Raw genomic sequence first — 18725 nt, 5'->3', positions numbered from 1 at the left:
TGTTAGGTTAAAATATTCAGTAGATTTCAATTATACAGAAATTGGACTGCAGTGTGATGTAATAAGTACAGTTCAGTATAATTTTGAAAAATGCTTTTTGGTTATAATTTAGTTGTATTAAAAATTGTATTGACTCAGAAGTAACCCAGAAAATAAGTTGACTACGTGTGATAATTCTAATTTGTATAATTATTTAGGTCAGAACACTTGCTACCTGTGAAACTGGTGCCAGTTTTATCATTACTTCTAATTGTTAGTTTGATAGAACTTCATCACAGGGCTCTTTTGCAAATCTTTGACTTGTCATCTTTGAGCTCTTTTTCTCAATTACTTTTCCGGATGTTGCTTTATTTTGAAAAAAATTGAAAGGAAATCAGCAGTCACGTGATTTTGTTTCGTTTGCTGCGTTCGGGAACATCGGAATTTACATTTTTAAGAAATAAAAATCAAACAACTCAACAAAATTCTATTATGTTAATTATTTCGGTGCGGCATTCAATATTTACAACATGCCAGGTTATCATTAATCATTTGAACATATTCTGTTTCATACAGAAAGCGAGGAGAGGGACTATTTTCTCAACTTGTTGCTTTAAATATGTTAAGGTCTATAGTGACGTAGGACTGAGATGGTTTTGGTCACTTCCGAGTTGAGGTCCCTATGTGATGGCTAGTAAGAACACATTTGTCTTAAGTTATAGAGTTCAAATGTAGGAAGATCATCATGGGGGGAAAGAACAAACAACGAACAAAAGGAAATGTTCGGGTAAGCCACCACCAATATCTGTGAAACAGCGTTGACGGTACAAATCGAGCTAACACGAGCTAATATAAACTTCGTGGTTTCAGCTAAAACGACGCATGTTTAAACTGTTTGATGACCATAAACTGACCATCAGGCGTATTTTTATTACCTCCGTTGCTGTGTGAAATCACGTATTGTTTCCTGTTATTAGCCGTCCAGCAGCGGCCGAGCTGCGGAGGTTCTGGCCCGGGAAGGGGGTGCCATCCCGGGCTTCGTGGGCTTCGACACCACGGTTACTTCTGAGCTGAGTTATGTCCCCGCTGTCCACGGAGCGGAGGAAATAGACAACCTGGTGGATGCTGATTTCCGCCTAGTGCTGAGGAAACTCTCAAAGAGGGATGTTGTCACCAGACTGAAAGTGAGCTTGATCTGGATCTGTTCTGAATGTTAATCTGTAGAATCAGGCATATGCATATTTGATGCTCTTGTAAACTTGTAAGCGAAATATGTTGTTTTCTTTGTAAAAAATTAGGAGTAAAAACATCACCTTCGAGCTCGTATCGTTGAGTGTGTTTAATAAGCTTGTTCTTCCCAGGCAGTGCAGGACTTTGGGGCCATGTGTCAGGAACGGGATGCAGAAGAGGTGAAGGGAGTTCTGCCATACTGGCCAAGAATTTACTGCAAGATATCAGTGGTAAGTTGTTAATTCACCTGACATTCACACAGTTATCCATTAAGCATAGTCACTTTACATGATGTAATTTGATAAACCGATCTGCCAGTGATGAAAGTTGGCCATTTGTTTTTCTATTCATTAAGCTTTAAAACAAAATAACTATATCTTTGATTTATACGCACAGCAATTAAGTGTGTACTGTGATGCATGTGAGACATGATGTGATGCATAAATGTAACTAATAGTGTAACAGCACATTTTATTCTCATTTTAATCCTTAATAAAATAGATATTGGTCCATCCATCCATCATCCATTTTCTTACACCCTTGACCCTCAGTTGGTCTTGGTCTCAAATTTTTTTTAATAGTTGAAATAATTCATTTTCCAATCATGCATTAAAGTGTTTCTTTGTTTCTCATTTTATGTGTCAGGACCATGACCGCCGTATCAGGGAGGCCACTCAGCAAGCTTTTGAACAGCTGGTGCTAAAAGTGCGTCGCAGCCTGGCCCCCTTTCTGAAGAGTTTGATGGGCCACTGGATTCTATCGCAGTGCGACACTTACACACCCGCAGCCTCTGCTGCCTGCCAGGCCTTCCAGGCTGCGTTCTCACCTGCTAAACAACCTGAAGCTCTCAGCTTCTGCAAGGACGAGATCCTTACTGTGAGTGGACATGTTGGCTTTTCTGCAGAAATGTGGATTCTTGTGCTAAAATACGCAGAAGTGGTACATTGCAGAAATATCCCTACTCTTAAAAGTTTTCATATCATTTTGCAACTGCAAACATCAGTGTATTTTGTTTCGGTTTTATGTGCATAACAGAGTTTAAAGATATTTTCTTGTCACAGAATTTTATTTAGAGCTGAACTTTGACTACACCATTCTAACACATGACTGAGTCAACATGATTTTCCTGTATTTGCCTGCATCCATCAGTATTTACACTGATTATATTTCACACAGGTGGTCTCAGTTTACTAATTAATCATTACGGAAGGCAGTTGCTTTCATGGACTTTATTTTTGAAAGCTATGACAGGAAAATTAGCTGAATACAAATGCATGTCATCCATATATTTATTTGTAAAAAATGTTCTTTACAAAAATGCATTACTTTGCATTGGTCCCTCATAAAATCAAAATAAAAATGCTGAAGTTTGTGGTTGTGATGTGACAAGACATTTCTAAAGGTCCTAAGACACATATAATGTTATGACTGTGTTGCAGGTGCTTCAAGATGTTCTATTAAAGGAAACCGCAGACACTCTCAGTGATTCACAGTATGTTAAAAACCTTTACTTAATCTTAGCTTCTGTCTATTCCTTTTCTGTGTGTGTGCACTAATGATACATTTTTGAGAGAAAGATTTACTGAGGCACAGGTTTCTCTTGTTCAACAGAAGTGTGACAGAAGAGGAAAGAGAAACCAAATATGTTCGCATGTTGACCAGCTCGCTGTTGGGGGTGAAGAGGCTACTTTCCTTACTGCTTCAGGATGACAGGGCCGCACTGCAGCAAAGATTAGCTCCACTGGTTAACTCTGGGAAGTTCTGGAAATACAGCAAGCACAAGACGCCACAGGTGTGCATTTAAACGACATTTACATTCAAAGCGAGAAGATTCGAACAAGAAACATTTGCTTCGTTGGCCCTTGTTACTACAGCAACTCCCTGTCAGTCATTACTGAGTTGCAGTAACCCCGTGTGTTGCTCCACAGGTCAGAGGAGCCTTTTTTGAGATGCTGTGTGCTCTGTGTGAATTCACACCAGATCTGGTTCAGAGCGAAGCGGCACGACTCTGCCCTGCTGTTCTCCTCAGTATTGATGACACAGACCCTGTTGTGCTTCCTCACGTGTGGGAGGCAGTTCTTCATGTTGTGTCCACTATTCCTGTAAGTTTGAACGACCTGTTCCAGAGGGTCCCAACCCTGCTTCCTCAGAGCCCACTGTCCTGCATGTTGTAGGGGTTCCTCTGCTGCGATGCTCCTGACTAGCTGAATCAGTTCTGTTGGAGCAGAGTAGCATCTAATATATGTTTATATGTTGTCTAAAATTGTGAAGTCAGTAGGTAAATCAAAGATAATTCTAGATGTTTATTGGTAGATCAGGTGAAAAGATATTATTCCCTGTTTTGATACCAGGAAACAAAGCAGAGATATTTCTGAGTGAAAATCACTTGCGTATTGCTAAACTTTTTAGTACTTGCCATTAGCACTTGCCATGTGCAATAAACCCAAAAACTGCACCTCGATGTTTACAGGACTGAGTTGGTATGTTACATGCTACATTTCAGGACAATACTACTAGAAAAAACTGACTCAGCTTTTGACTTGTTTGGAAGCCAGAAGAATATCTCTTTAGTCTTCAAATAAAATGGCAGCATGACTCAATTTGCAAAGCTGCAGTTGAAGGAACTACTGGACTTCAGTGTAGACAAGTAGAGCTTTTGACAGCTCATACTGGCTGTTACGCATGTGGGGTGTAGGTGTGATGATTTGGGTTTGTTATGCAGCCTCAAAAATCCCAGACATGGGCCTGTTGCAGGCATTAGCTCCTTTCACTAAATACTTCAGGTCTGTCTCGCCATTAAAATGTATTTAACGGATCACACTAAATTGTGCAGAGATGGTTTTAATAGTGAAACCATAGGGACTGAACTTCTCTAGTATTGACTGTTAAAAATTCCAAGATAATGAGTAAAAATTCTTTTGAGGCACAAAAACATGTCGAATGTTTTTTCCCCCAAAAGACTTGGAGATGTTTGATAGATGCTTCCTATGCAGGACATATTTGGCTTAATATGCTGATTTCTGAACAGCCAGAAGGAGCATAAAGAGGGTCTTGTGTTTCTGTCTGTACAACAACACTGTGGTGAAAGAGGCTATTGAGACCACTATGAAATCTTCTTGCAAAATATTCTAGTGGGAATTTTGAGATGGCTAAAGCTTGAACCAAACTGGGTCATCAAACAGTCCTGAAGACATCAGATCTTTCTGTTCCAAACAACAGAGGAGGTTGGGGAAATAAAACAAAATCAAGATCAAGACTGGAATCTTGAAGAGAGTCGTGTAAAAAAAAACAATTAGAAAAAAGCGAGTCAGAATTCCTCCTCAATAAGGTGAGAACCTGATGAATACAGAAAACAAATAGTTTTTCTTGAAGCGGTTCTCAACGCAACTCAATTCTGGATAAATTTAGCTTTTCACGCAATGCGTCTCATTTTCCATTTTCTTTCAAATCTACAATTTCTTCTGTGTGATTTCTTAATCTTCTGTTAAATGTTTCAGGATTGTTGGACACATGTAAATGCCAAGAAAGGTTTTCTTCCTAAACTCTGGGCTCTGTTGAAAGAAGGAGGTAAAGGCATGGCTAAAGGGCTGCATCCGAATCTCATGCCTCTCCTCAGTAAACTGCCGCAGCAAATCACCCATCCTGACTTGGACTTCTACACCACTTTTTACACCGCATTCCTGCAAGGGTAACTTGTTTGTGTTTTTATACGTGAAGAGTTATCCGATGTGCATTTTCCAAACGCTATTCCTGCATTTCTGCGTGTTTTGTGTCGGTCAGCCTGTCCAGCGAGCGTGCGGTGACGAGCCCGTCGGAGAGCGCAGTCATAGTGACGTCTTTCGTTGAGTGCTTGAGGTACAGCATGATGCAGAACGCCGGGGACGAGCAGCCTCAGGAGAAAATAAGGAGCATGCTCATTTCCCAGCAGGTGTGATCATGCTGTCATGCCAAATTTTCCCAACATTTCCTGACTCTCAGATGTTTCTTAACAGTGTTTTGCTCTATTTCTGCAGCTCCTACCTTTGATAGAAAAGGCTATTAGAAATTCTTCCCTTCAAAATGGGCCTCTTTTCCTGCTGATCACCGAAATGCTCATTTCCTGGGAGAAGAGGGCGGGATTACACGGTGAAGGCGAGGAAAATAACAACAAGGACGTCTTCAAGAGACTGCTAGCTGACTTCTGGGAGGAACTCTGTCTCCTGTGCGTGCGTTTTGTCGACGACGAGGACGTTGATCTTCAGGCTTTGGAAGGCGTAGCCACTTTGCTGCAGGTGAGTTTACTTTTGTGCTTTAGCGAAATGTATCAAGTAAAACATATTTGAAATAAGAGCTAGTTGTTTTCCCTCTCGAATCTCTCCAGGTCATGCGTAATCCTGAGAGAATAAGGAAAAAACAAACCCAGAAGAAGAAATCTGTCAGGATGTGTCTCACGAAGACAGAAGAGGAAGAGAAATCAGTCATTCAGGGAGAGGGAGTCGAAAAGTTTGCGCAGGCTGTGTCGGAGCCTGTGCAGGAGAAGGCGTTTGGGTCCCTACAGACTCAGCATTTTGAAGACGCCGTGTGCCAGCTGGCTCAGCTGTGCCTCGTGCATGTGAATGAGAAAAACTCAGAGAAACATCTTGTTTTTCTGTCCCTTCTCCTGCAGTCTTTCCACACGCCCAGGATTTTCAGTGTAAGTCAAAGATCTATTTTCATTTGACAATGATTTCTCTGCTGCAAAATCTGGTTAATCAAAATCATTTATATCACAATGACATTTCGAATGTTATAGACTGTGCAGCTCTTTGTCTGTAAATACGTTCAAACCAGAACTCCTAAAGTGGCGTATTTACCTTCACACTAGGATACATTTTATCTTACATTTGTACTTATTTCAGACCTTACTTGAATTTGACGAAATTAAACCTGGAGATGATAAATGGACGGAGGAGAAAAATCCATCAGTTCAGTTTCTGCTGAGGCGTGTGGTCGTGTGGCTGGCGGAGGTGGGCCGCAGCGATACCGAGCACCTGGTGGAGATGGTTTTCAGCTCGCTGTCCTGCTGCAGCCAGGAGGAGACCACACACATTCTTAATCACATCACAACGGTAACCTCATCCTCGTTTGTTTGACATCCAACTGAAGTTTTACCTTTTGTCCCCCCCCTTGTTTTTAATGGTCCGTTTCTCTTCTTTCTAGATGGGTTTAGAGTGGAGAATCATCCTGCAAATTATTCAGAGAGTAAATGTTCAATTTTCATCAGACTCAACACCAGTTTGTGGTTTTTGTTTAGGAGAGACTTCTTGACTCTGTTTTCTAACTTGTGAAGGCATGTAAAGATCCCAAGACTCGGGCAAGCTGCAGGGACTGGCTGAAAGGTTCGGTTCTGGGCGAGCAGCTCCTGGGACTGACTGAAGAGCTCTGCAGGATGGAGCACAACTCGTCTGCTCCCAAAACCCCCGCAAGCAACAGCAGCTGGACGCTTATCAGCCTCGTTCTCTCTCAGAACAACAACAATGGTAACTCCAGAGAAATTGCGCAGAAATACTGCAAAGAGTTTCTCTGTGCTTGACAAAACAATAATCTGTCTTACATTTTGATGTGTTTAGAGTCTTTAATTGGGGAGGTGTACATGGAGAAAATGCTGGAGAAGCTCCACACTACTCTGTCCGAGACCAAGAGTCTGTCGGACGCGGGCAACATGGAGCCGCTCATCTCCTTCATCTGCGACGTGGCTTCCTCTTTCTTCTGCTCCGTCCAGGATTGCCTGCTGCTCCTCTCTGCTGAGGAGCTCCTGCTGACCGTCTTCCAGCTGACTGCGCAAGATCAAAGACACACTCGGCTGTCTGGTGGGTCCACACACACATTGCACAAAAATGTCTAATTAAGCTGCGAGAGAAAGAAAGAGCAAATTCATGTTGCCATTACTTTTCAGAATCGCTGTTGGATAAGCTGAAGAAAGTGTGCGTAGCTGGAGTCAGGACACTGGTGCAACACTGTGAAAGCGAGGTTCGCCAAGGCGGCTTCCTGCACAGTGCAGCCGTCTGGGTCATGAAGCAGCTTCTGACCATCAGTCTCGATATTAAAAGGTAAATCTTTGTACATGCATCTTACTTTTTTCAATTGGTCTGTTGTGTTATCTTCAATTATTATTATTATTATTATTTTTTTTTGTTTTAGCTTGCAGGTTTTAGTCGGAGCTGTCCAAAGCTTAGTGGAAACAGTCGTCTCCGTTGGCGACGAAGCACCCGTCGTCCTCAGCCAATTCTTTGCTCTTCTGACACCGAGCCAGACGGAGTGGACCAGAATCCGACACGCCCTGTCTCCTCAGGTCAGCAAGTCCACACCTGACTATGGAAAAATTCAAGAACATCTGTATAGTGATTACAAAGGGAATGTTTTACCGAGGCCTTGCAAAAATAATCCTACTCATGAACTTTTTCACATACTGCTACATTACAGCAAGAAATTTCACTTTTCATTGTATTTTATTGAAATTTTATGTGACCGATTTAGGAATCTTTGTGATTTACTCTTTCCATTTTGAGATGATAAATTGAACAATTTTCTATCAGATGTTTTCATTTTATAGCCCAACTGAAGCCTTAACCCTCTTCCAGACAATCTGCGTTACTTAATCTGTTGTTGAGTAATGTTAAACAGACTGATCAGTTCAAAGAACAGTTGCATTCACACCGAGATTAAATTACACCAAGGTGTTATAGGTAATGTTACCTCTAAAGATGATTGGTTGCACTAGATTTATTTTAGGCCAATAGGATTAAAAGGGTTTTGATACATATGCATTTCACCATATTTAGAATTTAGTAAAAATGTTGGAAACTGTAATTTTTCATCCATTTCAAATTTATTTACTAATTTTTCCTGGTCTTGGATAATATTCCCATAAAATGAATTGACGTTTGTCCTCTTAGAGTGACAAAATAACAAACATTTGAGGGGTAGGAATACTTTGCAAGGCACTGCCGAAAGAAAACATTTAACATTCATGTAGTACCTCCATTTTTTTTTTTTCACCTGTTGTCTTCAGTGGGTCAAATCTCCTTTGCTGTCCAACCGTCACAGAGGAGTTTGTGAAAAACCCTCTAAGGACATGTGGAAGTTCAGAGACTCAAACAGGCTGCCTGCTCACCTCTGTGTCTGTGCCGTCTTGGGAATTGTGGCCCAGACTGCTGCAGTTCTAGCTTCTGACCAAAAGGAGGCGCCACATTCTTCATTCCTCCCAAACCTTACAGGCACAGGTAGAACACAGGACTCTCTGTTAAGAACAAAGTCGTTTTCTTCTACCAGTTTTTGATGCTTTCATAAGTTTGTTCCTATTCAACAGTTTCAGAAGTGTTGTATGCGCTGCAGTGGTGTAAGGAGCTCGATTTCCGGCCCCCAGTAGCATCTGCTTATCCCAACCTGCTGGCTGAATGGGGACTATCAGATGGACTCCACAGCAAAGTCCCAATGAAATCTCTGCTAGAGACCCTCTACTCAAGGTCAGATTCACCTCAGGCTTTCTTTCATTTTTCTAGAAGTAATTTTAAATATTATCCTCTGATTAAATTCTTCTCCTTTTCTGACCATAAGGTCCGTGACAGATGGAGGTCTGTGGTCTCTGACTCTAGAAAACTACATCCGCACCAACGACCTGGCAGCCACTTGCAGGGGAGCTCTAAAAAGACTTTATGGTAGTGCAGACAGGTCAGTAATTTATAAGAAAGTATTTGATTTTCATGAACATTCTTAGCTGTGAAATTGTAGCTCTTGTTTTGTTTTATACTAAATAAGTTTATCTAACCAGTCTTTTCCCAGTGAATCTGAGCAAACTGAGCACGCTGCAGGTGCTCTGCCCACTTATGGCTAAAGAAGACAGAGAAACTCTGATTGCTTTGGCTACTGCTGGAATAATCAACTGGCAAGAGGATGAAAGTGAGACACCATAGCACTGTACAGGAATCTGTCTTATAGATTTATATATGCAAGTAGTAATTGTTGGCTGTGTGTTGCAGATGTTTATGGCAGTCTGGCAGTGCTGCTGTGCTGCCTGAACGCCAACACGCCGGTAGAAGAGGAGGTCATTCAGGCTGTCCTTGCCACTCTGATGGAATGGAGGAACAGCAGGGAGGACTGGTTTCTCTTTAGTTGGTAACTGAAGCAATTTTTACACTAGCAGATATTGCTGTTATGTGCAAGATTTGCAGCATGTCTTTAAAAAACAAAATTAATGTGTAGATTAGACACTTTATGCTTTCAGGACCATAGAAAACGCTGATGTGTCGACTGACGTTGTTACAGATCAGTTCTTCCCCTGATGTTAAATTAGCCACATCTGTGTATTTCAGTGACTTGTCCGAAGCGACATCTGAGCAGCTGAACCTTAACGTGGAGATGATTCGATTCTTGTCTTGGCTGGTGACTCACTGTCCAGCCGTTCTTGGGGGAAACCAGTGGGACTTTCTGCTCTGCTCCATGTTGGCCTGGTTGGAGGTGAGACAAAGATTCTGCCTCACAAAACTATTCACTCCACATTCTATCGCATCACAACCACACATTTCTATGTATTTTACTTCAATAATAAACCGATACAAAGCAGTGCAAAATTGTGAATCAGAGAAAAACAGGAACTGAAAAAGGCTTGTGTGGATTTCCGTTGACTGCCCCTGAATTTGTACTTTGTAAACCCAACTTTCTTGATGTATTTACATCTACTCTGCTCCACAAACAGATTCTTCCCAGTATTGCTCAGTTTTAAACTCCTTCCAGTTTCCCATCAGTTCTGACCAACTTTCTCGTCCTTATTGAATAAAAGCAAGCCCACAGCCTGATGCTGCCACCACCACGCGTCACTGTGGGCTGTTAGTTGTCTTACATACTTTAGTAAAGAGCTAAATTTTACTGTAATCTGACTAAACTACCTTCTTCTCCATGAATGGTTTGTGTCTTCCCTTTAACAAATGCTCTATCTCTTGTAGACCAGATTTGTGGAGCTCATGAATAACACTTCTCCTGTCATCAGGTTCTCTGGGCTGAGCTGCTAACATAACTCAGTTTTTAACTTTATCCAAACCCAGACTGCCAGTGAGAATGTGAGCTGTCTGTGGAGCCCTTGGGCACAGCTGTTTGTGTGCGAGAACTCTGCGTTGATCGTGACGCTGAGCCGGTTCTTCGCATCGCCGTCCTCTGGCGTCCTGGAGAAGCTGCCGTCAGAGCTGGCTGGCGAATGGAAAGATTTCTTCATAGAGGGAATCTACAACCTCCTGTTGCCCCTGCCAGTGAGAATCACTGGTACGTGTGTTGCTTTTATGTTGGCAAGTAATTGTACTGTATTTGGAAAATAATTCAGGTACTACTCGGTGCGCTTAATTTTCCATGAACATTTGAATGTTACATGTGACGTATTTGAAATGGATAAGAGTAAATTTCTCTTAAATAAGATTTCTATCCGGATAGGCTGTTTCCTCACATTGTAAATAATATGATAAGTACCAGTCCTAATCTTAACATCTTTATTCACTTATTATTTCTGGTTCAATCAGAGGCTTTTCCTGAACCGGATGACCCCGTGTTCCCCATGGCTGTTCTCCAGTCGCTTGGTTTGGCTCTGACTTACATTCCAGTCCAGCAACTAAACCAAAACTCCTTGACGCCACGATTTATAGCAGACCAAAAGACCAACCTGCCAGAGCCTCTGCAGACCCTGCTGAACACTCTGTGTCCCCTGCTGCTGTTCAAAGCCAGGCCTTTGCAGATAACTGTTCACCACATGCTGGAGAAGTAAGAGTTTTTCTTTCTTGTTGTGAGAATTGCTTGATTCTGTCAGAAAAACACTTGAAGTAAGTCTGATCTGTTGTGCTCTGTTCTGACTGTCAGGTTAGCTGATGTTTTGCACACAATGTTAAAAAAAAAGCTTCTTTTTGTGGATGCAGGGTGATGCCACAGCTGCCTGAGTGTGATGGCGAAGGCGATAACAACAAGTCTGATGACGACAGAGATGAGCCATGTCTGTAAGTGAAAGTGGAGAAATTCTGTTGCCTCATCACAATGCATAATTGAAAAGAAAGAAATGAAAAAAAAATTTAAACAAATGTATATATTTGTCAAGTTGTGGTGTGTTTGATCTCAGATCTCCTCCAGCTGCGCTCATGGCCGTTCTGTCGACCTGTGAAGAGTTGTGTGACAGCATCCTGGCGGCGCTTCAGGTGGGAGAGTTTGCAGTGGTCCAGCCTCTCAGCGTGGAATACTCCTGCATACTGGCTTACCTTCTTGCATGGAAACTACTCCTTACTTTTTTCAAATCCTCCCCCTCCCATGTGAGTCTCTGTCTAATTTCTGCTGCAAAAGTGGGTTTATAAAGACTAAAGAAGCTGATTTTGATGTACTGTCACACTTTTTTCTTTTATGTAGCTGCGTGCCCATTATGCTCAGTATCTGAAGAGAAGCTGCTCTCTTAACAAGCTGCTGCTCCATCTCTTCAAACTGATGCCTGAGAACCCGACTTGCCCGGGCCAGGGGACAGAGACAAAGGAGAGTAAAACTTTCTTCACAGAGAATCTGCTTCTCACAGTTGACAGTAAGTCACTTTGAAACTTTTAGTATCTTGCAAAGCTATTCCTATCCTTTGAATGTTTGCAGATTTTAACAAACTACATCCATAAATTCAGAAAATCCTGCTAAGTGTAACTATATGTAAATCAAATTAAATAAGATCTGATGCTGTGCAAATGTGTTTGCACCACTTTTCACACCAAGTTACAACAACTTTCAATGTATTTATTGGGATTTTATGTGATAGAGCAATACAAAGTAAAGGATAGTTAAGTGGAAGGAAAAATCCACGTTTTTCAAAGTTTTAACGTCTAAACATTTTTAACATGTGGCATGCAGGTGTGTTCAGCCCAATCATATACGTTAACGGTCGAGTCTGTAAATAAAAAATAAAAAAAAGCAGAGTTCTTCCATTTTTTCTGTGCTGTGAATTGACTACAGAGAATGTTGGCGTCGAGTGGGAGCTCCCCCACCTGGCCTGCAGTGTGTACTACAGCACAGTGCAGGACCTGCCTGCCATGGTGCGTCTGTGGTGGAACAGCCAGGAGAAGAGAGTGAGCTCTGCCGTGGAGAAGTTCACCAGTAAATATGTCAGTCCTGTTCTGTCGGCCCAGGAGATCTCCTCGGTCCACGACAGCACTCAGATGTTTGACAGCATGACTGTAAGTTGGCGGGCTAAATGCGCTCTGCACACCGAACAAGACAGCCTTCAGAAAGCATTTGTTAAACTCTTAATTTGTTCCTGCTGTGAAACGGTAATTTTCTAGACTTAAGTCGTTTTAAAATGTCAAGTTTAGATGTAAGCTAAACACTCATGTCATAATGGAAAGCGGTATGTTTAAGCTGTTTCTATATATACATGTTTAACAGGAATAGATTTCTTGATTTGTCAGCTGTGTTCTCTTGATATAGAATATTGTTTGTAGTTTCTGGTGCAGGCTTTTGCATTTTTTTATGTGAAAGTCTTAGGGAAGATTAAAACCCCTTTTGCTTGGTTTTGGTTTAACATTTCATAAACTGCGTCAAAAACATATTGATCATAAGTTTGAAGTTTACTTTTCAAGGTAGAGGAGGAAACAAAATGCTGAGTTAAAAAATGGGTAACTATCAGATCACTATCTCTACATGATGTATGAACATCAAACCAAAATTAGGTTTAGTTTAAAATTGTCACTTTTTAAAAGTGTTTTTTGCTACGGACCTTTGAAAACGTTACATGGTGTAATTGCTCATTTTATAAGTTACACTCTGCTGATACATATTTTAGACAATGCAGTTTGCTAAGGGCAAAAAAACATGAAGAACAGCATTGAGAATATTTTCATCCAGACTTGTCGTCTAGACTTCCTAGTCTCTCTATGAAAAGCCTGCCATAAACTTTAATAATTATTCATGCAGAATGTGAGTGATCCATAAAAAAAAAACAACCATTATAGAGTTGACATGTTTAACAGGATTTTAACGTTATTTACTGGCTTTTTCAGCCTTTCTGTGATCCTTTCTTTGTCTCTTGTCCTCTTCTGCAACTTAAATGAGCAGCTGACATGCTGTACAAAAGGCGTCCAGCATCCCAGTGCTTCGTTATGGCTACACTAGTCAAAATAAAAATAACTGATTCCCATCACCTTTCATTTCTTGGTTCTTTTTCACTCTAAACTAAATGTTTTTTTTTTGTTTTTTTTAGAAGAAACTTGTTAAATATTTCCATCTTTTGATTGCCAGTAGGTGTGATGTTGAATCATTAACCAAATTTTGTCGTGCATCATTGCACTTTAATGAAGGTGCAACATTATAATGTTAAATTTATTGAACTCTCATTTGTGTCAGTCCATTAAGTGTGATCTGGGTGTTTAATTGTATATCCGCTGCTTCATTATCTGACTGGAAGACCCCCCTATGGTATTAAGACTACATATAAATATATTTTTTAATCACGTCTCCTCAGGTTAAAGCCCGCTCAGCAGCGCGAGAGGTGATTGCCACGTACTCCGTGGATGATATCTACATCGAGTTGGTGATTCAGCTGCCGCAGAACTACCCTCTGGGCTCCATCACTGTGGAGAGTGGGAGACGTGTGGGCGTCGCCGTGCAGCAGTGGAGGAACTGGATGCTGCAGCTCAGCACCTACCTCACACATCAGGTGGAAAAACAATCAATACACTCTTTTAAGGCACTTAAGACTCAGGTGTTTTTAAAGTGCCGAGTATTTTTATTTGCTGGGATTAGTAGGGTAAAAAACAACAACATTGTTTGTACGGTTAGAATGGCAGCATAATGGAGGGCCTGGCTCTGTGGAAGAACAACGTCGATAAGCGCTTCGAGGGCATCGAGGACTGCATGATCTGTTTCTCTGTTATTCACGGCTCCAACTACTCCCTGCCAAAGAAAGCTTGTCGTACCTGCAAGAAGAAGTTCCATTCTGCTTGTCTGGTGAGACATGTGATATTGAAGTATGAATGTGCTTTAAGTAACCAGTGGCAGCCTGCATTGATATTGCCTTTTTCTCTTCTTCCATAGTACAAATGGTTCACTTCCAGCAACAAGTCCACCTGCCCGCTCTGCAGAGAAACCTTCTTTTAGTCCTCTGTGTCTGCTTTGGATGAAAGAAGACGACTCTGACTGGTCGACTGGACGCTCGAATACAAAATGTTATCACAAAATTTTTCCAAAATGCTGTATAATTTGTTGGATTACTCGAGTAATTAAAAACAATCTGGAGAAATTATGAAAAATCTAGAGCTATTCACATTTGAACCTCCCATATGTCCGTACTCGGACATGTGGGTTAATGTCCAAACTGTGTGTATATAGCAGTGCTTTCCCTGTATTGCTTATGTGAAAGACCAATACCCTCTTGTGATCATTTTTATCTTTCCCGTTATGCAGCGGTTTGTTCTTTGAGTCCCCCACATACATGCAGAAAACATTGTGATTAAACTGATTTGATTTATCACAGGAAGTAAAATGAGTTTTGAAATATGAAAAAGAGCTCGACGTGTGAAAAGCTGGTTGATGCAATGGTAGATCGAAGTCAGTTTTTGATGAAAAATTTCCTAATATTTAGGAGTGCAAAACGACTATCTGATTAGGGACATTTTATCTGTCAGAAGCAGGAAACAGGATAAAATATCTAAATGCACACAATTGTTGGGGCTTGTGTGTCTTACCCTGTGCCTACATCCAACTGTACATGTTGAAAAGTAATTTGAATAAAACATCCTGAATTATATTGGATAAAACATCCTGATTCTTCACAAATACACCTCATACGTCTCAATATATTGGATCGTCTCCACCAATTTTTGACATAAAACTGTTTTTCTCTCAATTGCTTTTCTTTTTTTTTTTTTTTTTTTACAGAAGCCTTAGAGATATTAGAACATTTCATGCTTCCCTCTGCTGAAGAGCTTTCATAAAGAAACTGTTTTCATTTTCCAGCAGGACTTTTTACCTGCCCACACTGCCTGATTTAATCATTATGATTTGACTGGGCTGGATTGGCCTGCAACCCAAACCCCCCATTGACAATCTAAGGGATGTTTTTCAAGAGGAAGATGAGAGATCAGGTTTGCTGAAGGCTGCTATTAAAGCTACAGGAAGTCTGCACTGTCTGCCTCCATGTCACAGTGATGCAATCATTTATGCAAAAGGCGATCTGAGAATCCGTATATATGGTACATGAACATGCCTTTCAGTGTTAAAAATATTTGTTGTTGGTTTTCGCTCATAGAAATAAATGCCTGAAATATATCACAAGCTAGGCAGATAATCTATAGCTTTTGAACTGAAATATATAAAGTTTTTACTGATGTTCTAATTTATTGCAGGCTTAATAAAAAAAATCTAAGCAACGTTTACAAGCAAAATCCAAAGCATCTTCTTTGCGTTATAGAAAGGAGAACAGTTTAGATTCAGAAATGTGGCTCCAAAAGCTGCAAATCACATTTACTCACTGGTTTTGGTTTTTATTTGTTGAAAACGAGTATATCCGAACCAAAAAAATAAAAGTGAAATCCCTAATTGATAAACTTTCACATAGAGAGATGTGCTCAGTAAATTTAACATGTATGACATGAACAGCTTGAGACTGTTCATGACGGACAAAATAAAGTCAAATTGGCTGAAATCAAGGTGAAGCTTTTCCCTCTTCCAGCCTAAACCTCCTGTTGCAACGTTTCCAAATAAGCGTATCAAAAAAAAAAAACTGTGCTTGTTTCCAAGAAAGGGTTGTAATTAGCTTTAGTCCGTGGCTGCTGCACCGGTCCCACAAGCTCATTTGTCTTGGGTCCACCACGTCCTCCTGCTGAATAATTTATCTGCTTAATGGAGACTTGCTCTCATCACCGTTGTTCCTATGGAATTAATTATGACAGATTAAGCATGATCAATGAATTAATCCCTTTGATTTTCTCTGCTGCCTGAAGCCTGTGTGTAAGTGTGTCATTTGTAATTCATTATTGTGGTCAAATTTTATCAATACATACAACGGACATTCATCATCATCTGCCCTTAACCTTTTTAATTGCCATTGATCTGTTTGGCAGGCATAAATATTTATACTGAAGGCTCCCTCTGTCTCATGAGTTTTGACAGAAACACTCACATCAATAGCCTCAAGTTTTATTGCTCATTATCTGCTTGATTAAGCATTGGTGCAAATGTTATGAACTACATGCAGTACAGTCCCGTGTAAAGCCAATTCTTTGCATAGGCTTAATCAATTCTTACCAGAAGGTGGCAGTGTTACCGCACAAAGTCTGGAAGCCTGCAGGAGAACTACTTACCTGCAACAATGGCCATATTACGCTGCCAGGAAAGGCATCGTTTTTGGGCTTTTGGGAGTGGAACCCTCAAAGATTACAAATTTATTATTTATTTACTTTTTGTTTGCTTGTTTTTTGTGACTTTTACTTTTTTAGTAAGTACATAAAGATGTGGATTAAAAGGACATTTCATCAAAAGAATTTAACAGAAAAAGTTCCTTGAAAATCCTGCAGCTTTGACATGCTAGAAATTAAATGTTGTTTTCTTTGTGTCTGAAGTTCACTAGTTCATTGGAGAGCCGGCTGAAAGGCGGCTCCAGTAGTTGATGCTGTTGCTTGCCTCACACAGTTAGAAGTTGGCCGCTCCAAAGCCTGGCTGGTACAGGAGGAGTTTCCATGTTTCCCACGTTCATATGTGGATCTTCTGTGGACACTTCCAGTTCCTCCATGAGTCTAAAATATGCATGTGAGGGTAATTTGTGATCAAATTCCCCTGTAGGTTGTGTGTATGTTTGGTCTTATTCTTCAGATGGTTTCCAGCCTTTTACCCGATGACTGATGCTGCGATGAAGTCCAGCAGTCATTCTAAGACTTTAAGCAATATTAAGTTGCAGAATTTGCACGTTTTTGTTTCCATTCATAAGTGGGTTTTCTCGAGGTGCTCTGGCCGTCTCTCATGCCTGTCTTGCTATTAGATGTTTTCTTAGGTATGGGTGCCCCCTGTCTCTTGGCCAAATCAACACTGCAGATAAGCACCCACAACCTTGCAAAGATAGGCAGATGTAGGCAGTGGATGTGTGGTGTTCCTACAAAAATATTGATTGAGAGGATGCTAATACAAAACCATGCTGCATTTTTCTGATTTTTATTCCTAAAAAACTTTAAAAAGTTTGTATCTTTTTCATCCACTTCACAACTGTGCACTGGAAATTGTGCTGGCCTATTAAATAAAATTCAAAAAGAATACACTTAGAAGGCACTGTAGCTGTGAAAGTGTTACAGATGTTCCCTCCCCTGTTTGATTTTAAGCCACTCACGGGACCCTGCTGTAGTACACCAGGCTAATTAGCAGTCATCCTGGCTGTAGCCACTCTGACCACTGGCCTCTGTGGCTGCACAGCCCAGTTTGTGCAAACTTAGTTGCCTGATAATTATCCAGACCAGGTTAGTTCTCATTTAACTCCTCCAAACCCATTTGTGAGCCTTTTAGCATTCAAAGCAAGGGTAGGAGGCTAGTCGCATCCTGGTCACGCCTCTCCTCAACATTTCATGCTGCCACTCATCTCTAGAAAGAGGATTCGAATTACTGTGTGTGTGCATGTGTGCGTGCGTGTGTGTTTTGAGCCATACAAGCACATTTGCCCAACAGTATAACTGCTAATATTAGTTCCGTTGAATTGAATCCCACACAGTCATTCCGCTTCCCTCTTTGCAGCTGGTCTCCTACTCTGTGCCTCCCTCTCATGTTCTCCATCATGCAGCAAAAAAAAAAAAAAAATAAAATAATGTTTGAAATCCCGCACAGCGCATAATCAATATCTGAATTTGATTGTTGCCCTGCAAATCTATCAAGATAATTCAATCCTAAAACAAAGCAGGGAGCTTTGCATTCTGGGCTATTTTACTCATGCAAAGGGATCGATTTTATTAACATTTGCAGTTTTCCCGTAATGAAGGCAATAAACAAAGATTATTGACCTCAGGCTATTGGCTTCTACACCTGCATTTGTCTCAGCCATTACGAAGCGATAAGTCTGCTGGGTCTGCCACAGTTTAAATCAGCTGGTATTAGTCTGTCATCACGTACAAGCCTTTTATAGTTTTCTATTACCGCTGCCATGTTGCAGCTGCAGTGGAGGACACCAAAGATCAGGTGACTGAGTGTGCTGTTTTCCAAAAACTGGCTGGTATTCAGAACTACAATGAACGGTTTTCAGAAAGCAACTGAACTAAAAAAAAAAAAATGAAAAGAAACCAGCCATGCGGTTTGGAGTTGTTCGCTGTTTTACAGTGCAATGCAAAAATGTTCATATTGTTTAATTTTGTTTTTCACACTTACGTCTTTGTACCTCTTAAACAGTTTAAAATATTAAACTCTGTTTTCAACGCAGTAGTTAAAGTACGGGATGGCTAATGGGCAGAATTATATACGTGTTAATAATTTGCTTTTGTATTTCTCAGGTATTTATAAAATAGACTGAATGAACATGACGGTAAAAA

At 40.7% G+C, this 18725-nt stretch overlaps 1 protein-coding gene across 1 annotated transcript; it reads left to right on the top strand.

The window, feature by feature from the left end:
• Positions 1–607: 607 nt before the first annotated feature.
• On the top strand, positions 608–14971 carry ltn1 (listerin E3 ubiquitin protein ligase 1). Its single transcript, XM_008427169.2, has 32 exons — positions 608–766; positions 957–1163; positions 1341–1439; positions 1855–2085; positions 2649–2701; positions 2821–3001; positions 3138–3311; positions 4707–4897; positions 4990–5137; positions 5223–5480; positions 5570–5881; positions 6087–6296; positions 6388–6429; positions 6518–6707; positions 6798–7037; positions 7124–7277; positions 7369–7519; positions 8240–8450; positions 8537–8693; positions 8785–8898; positions 8999–9126; positions 9207–9342; positions 9540–9684; positions 10269–10482; positions 10734–10971; positions 11124–11201; positions 11321–11507; positions 11602–11767; positions 12184–12404; positions 13688–13882; positions 14005–14172; positions 14260–14971. Exons 1-32 carry the CDS (start codon positions 725–727, stop codon positions 14320–14322), a joined length of 5304 nt encoding a protein of 1767 aa, XP_008425391.1. The 5' UTR covers positions 608–724; the 3' UTR covers positions 14323–14971.
• The last annotated feature ends 3754 nt before the right edge of the window (positions 14972–18725 follow it).

The sequence above is a fragment of the Poecilia reticulata genome, linkage group LG14, assembly GCF_000633615.1.
Source record: "Poecilia reticulata strain Guanapo linkage group LG14, Guppy_female_1.0+MT, whole genome shotgun sequence".
Lineage (NCBI taxonomy): Eukaryota > Metazoa > Chordata > Actinopteri > Cyprinodontiformes > Poeciliidae > Poecilia > Poecilia reticulata.
This window is presented reverse-complemented; position numbering and strand designations above follow the sequence as displayed.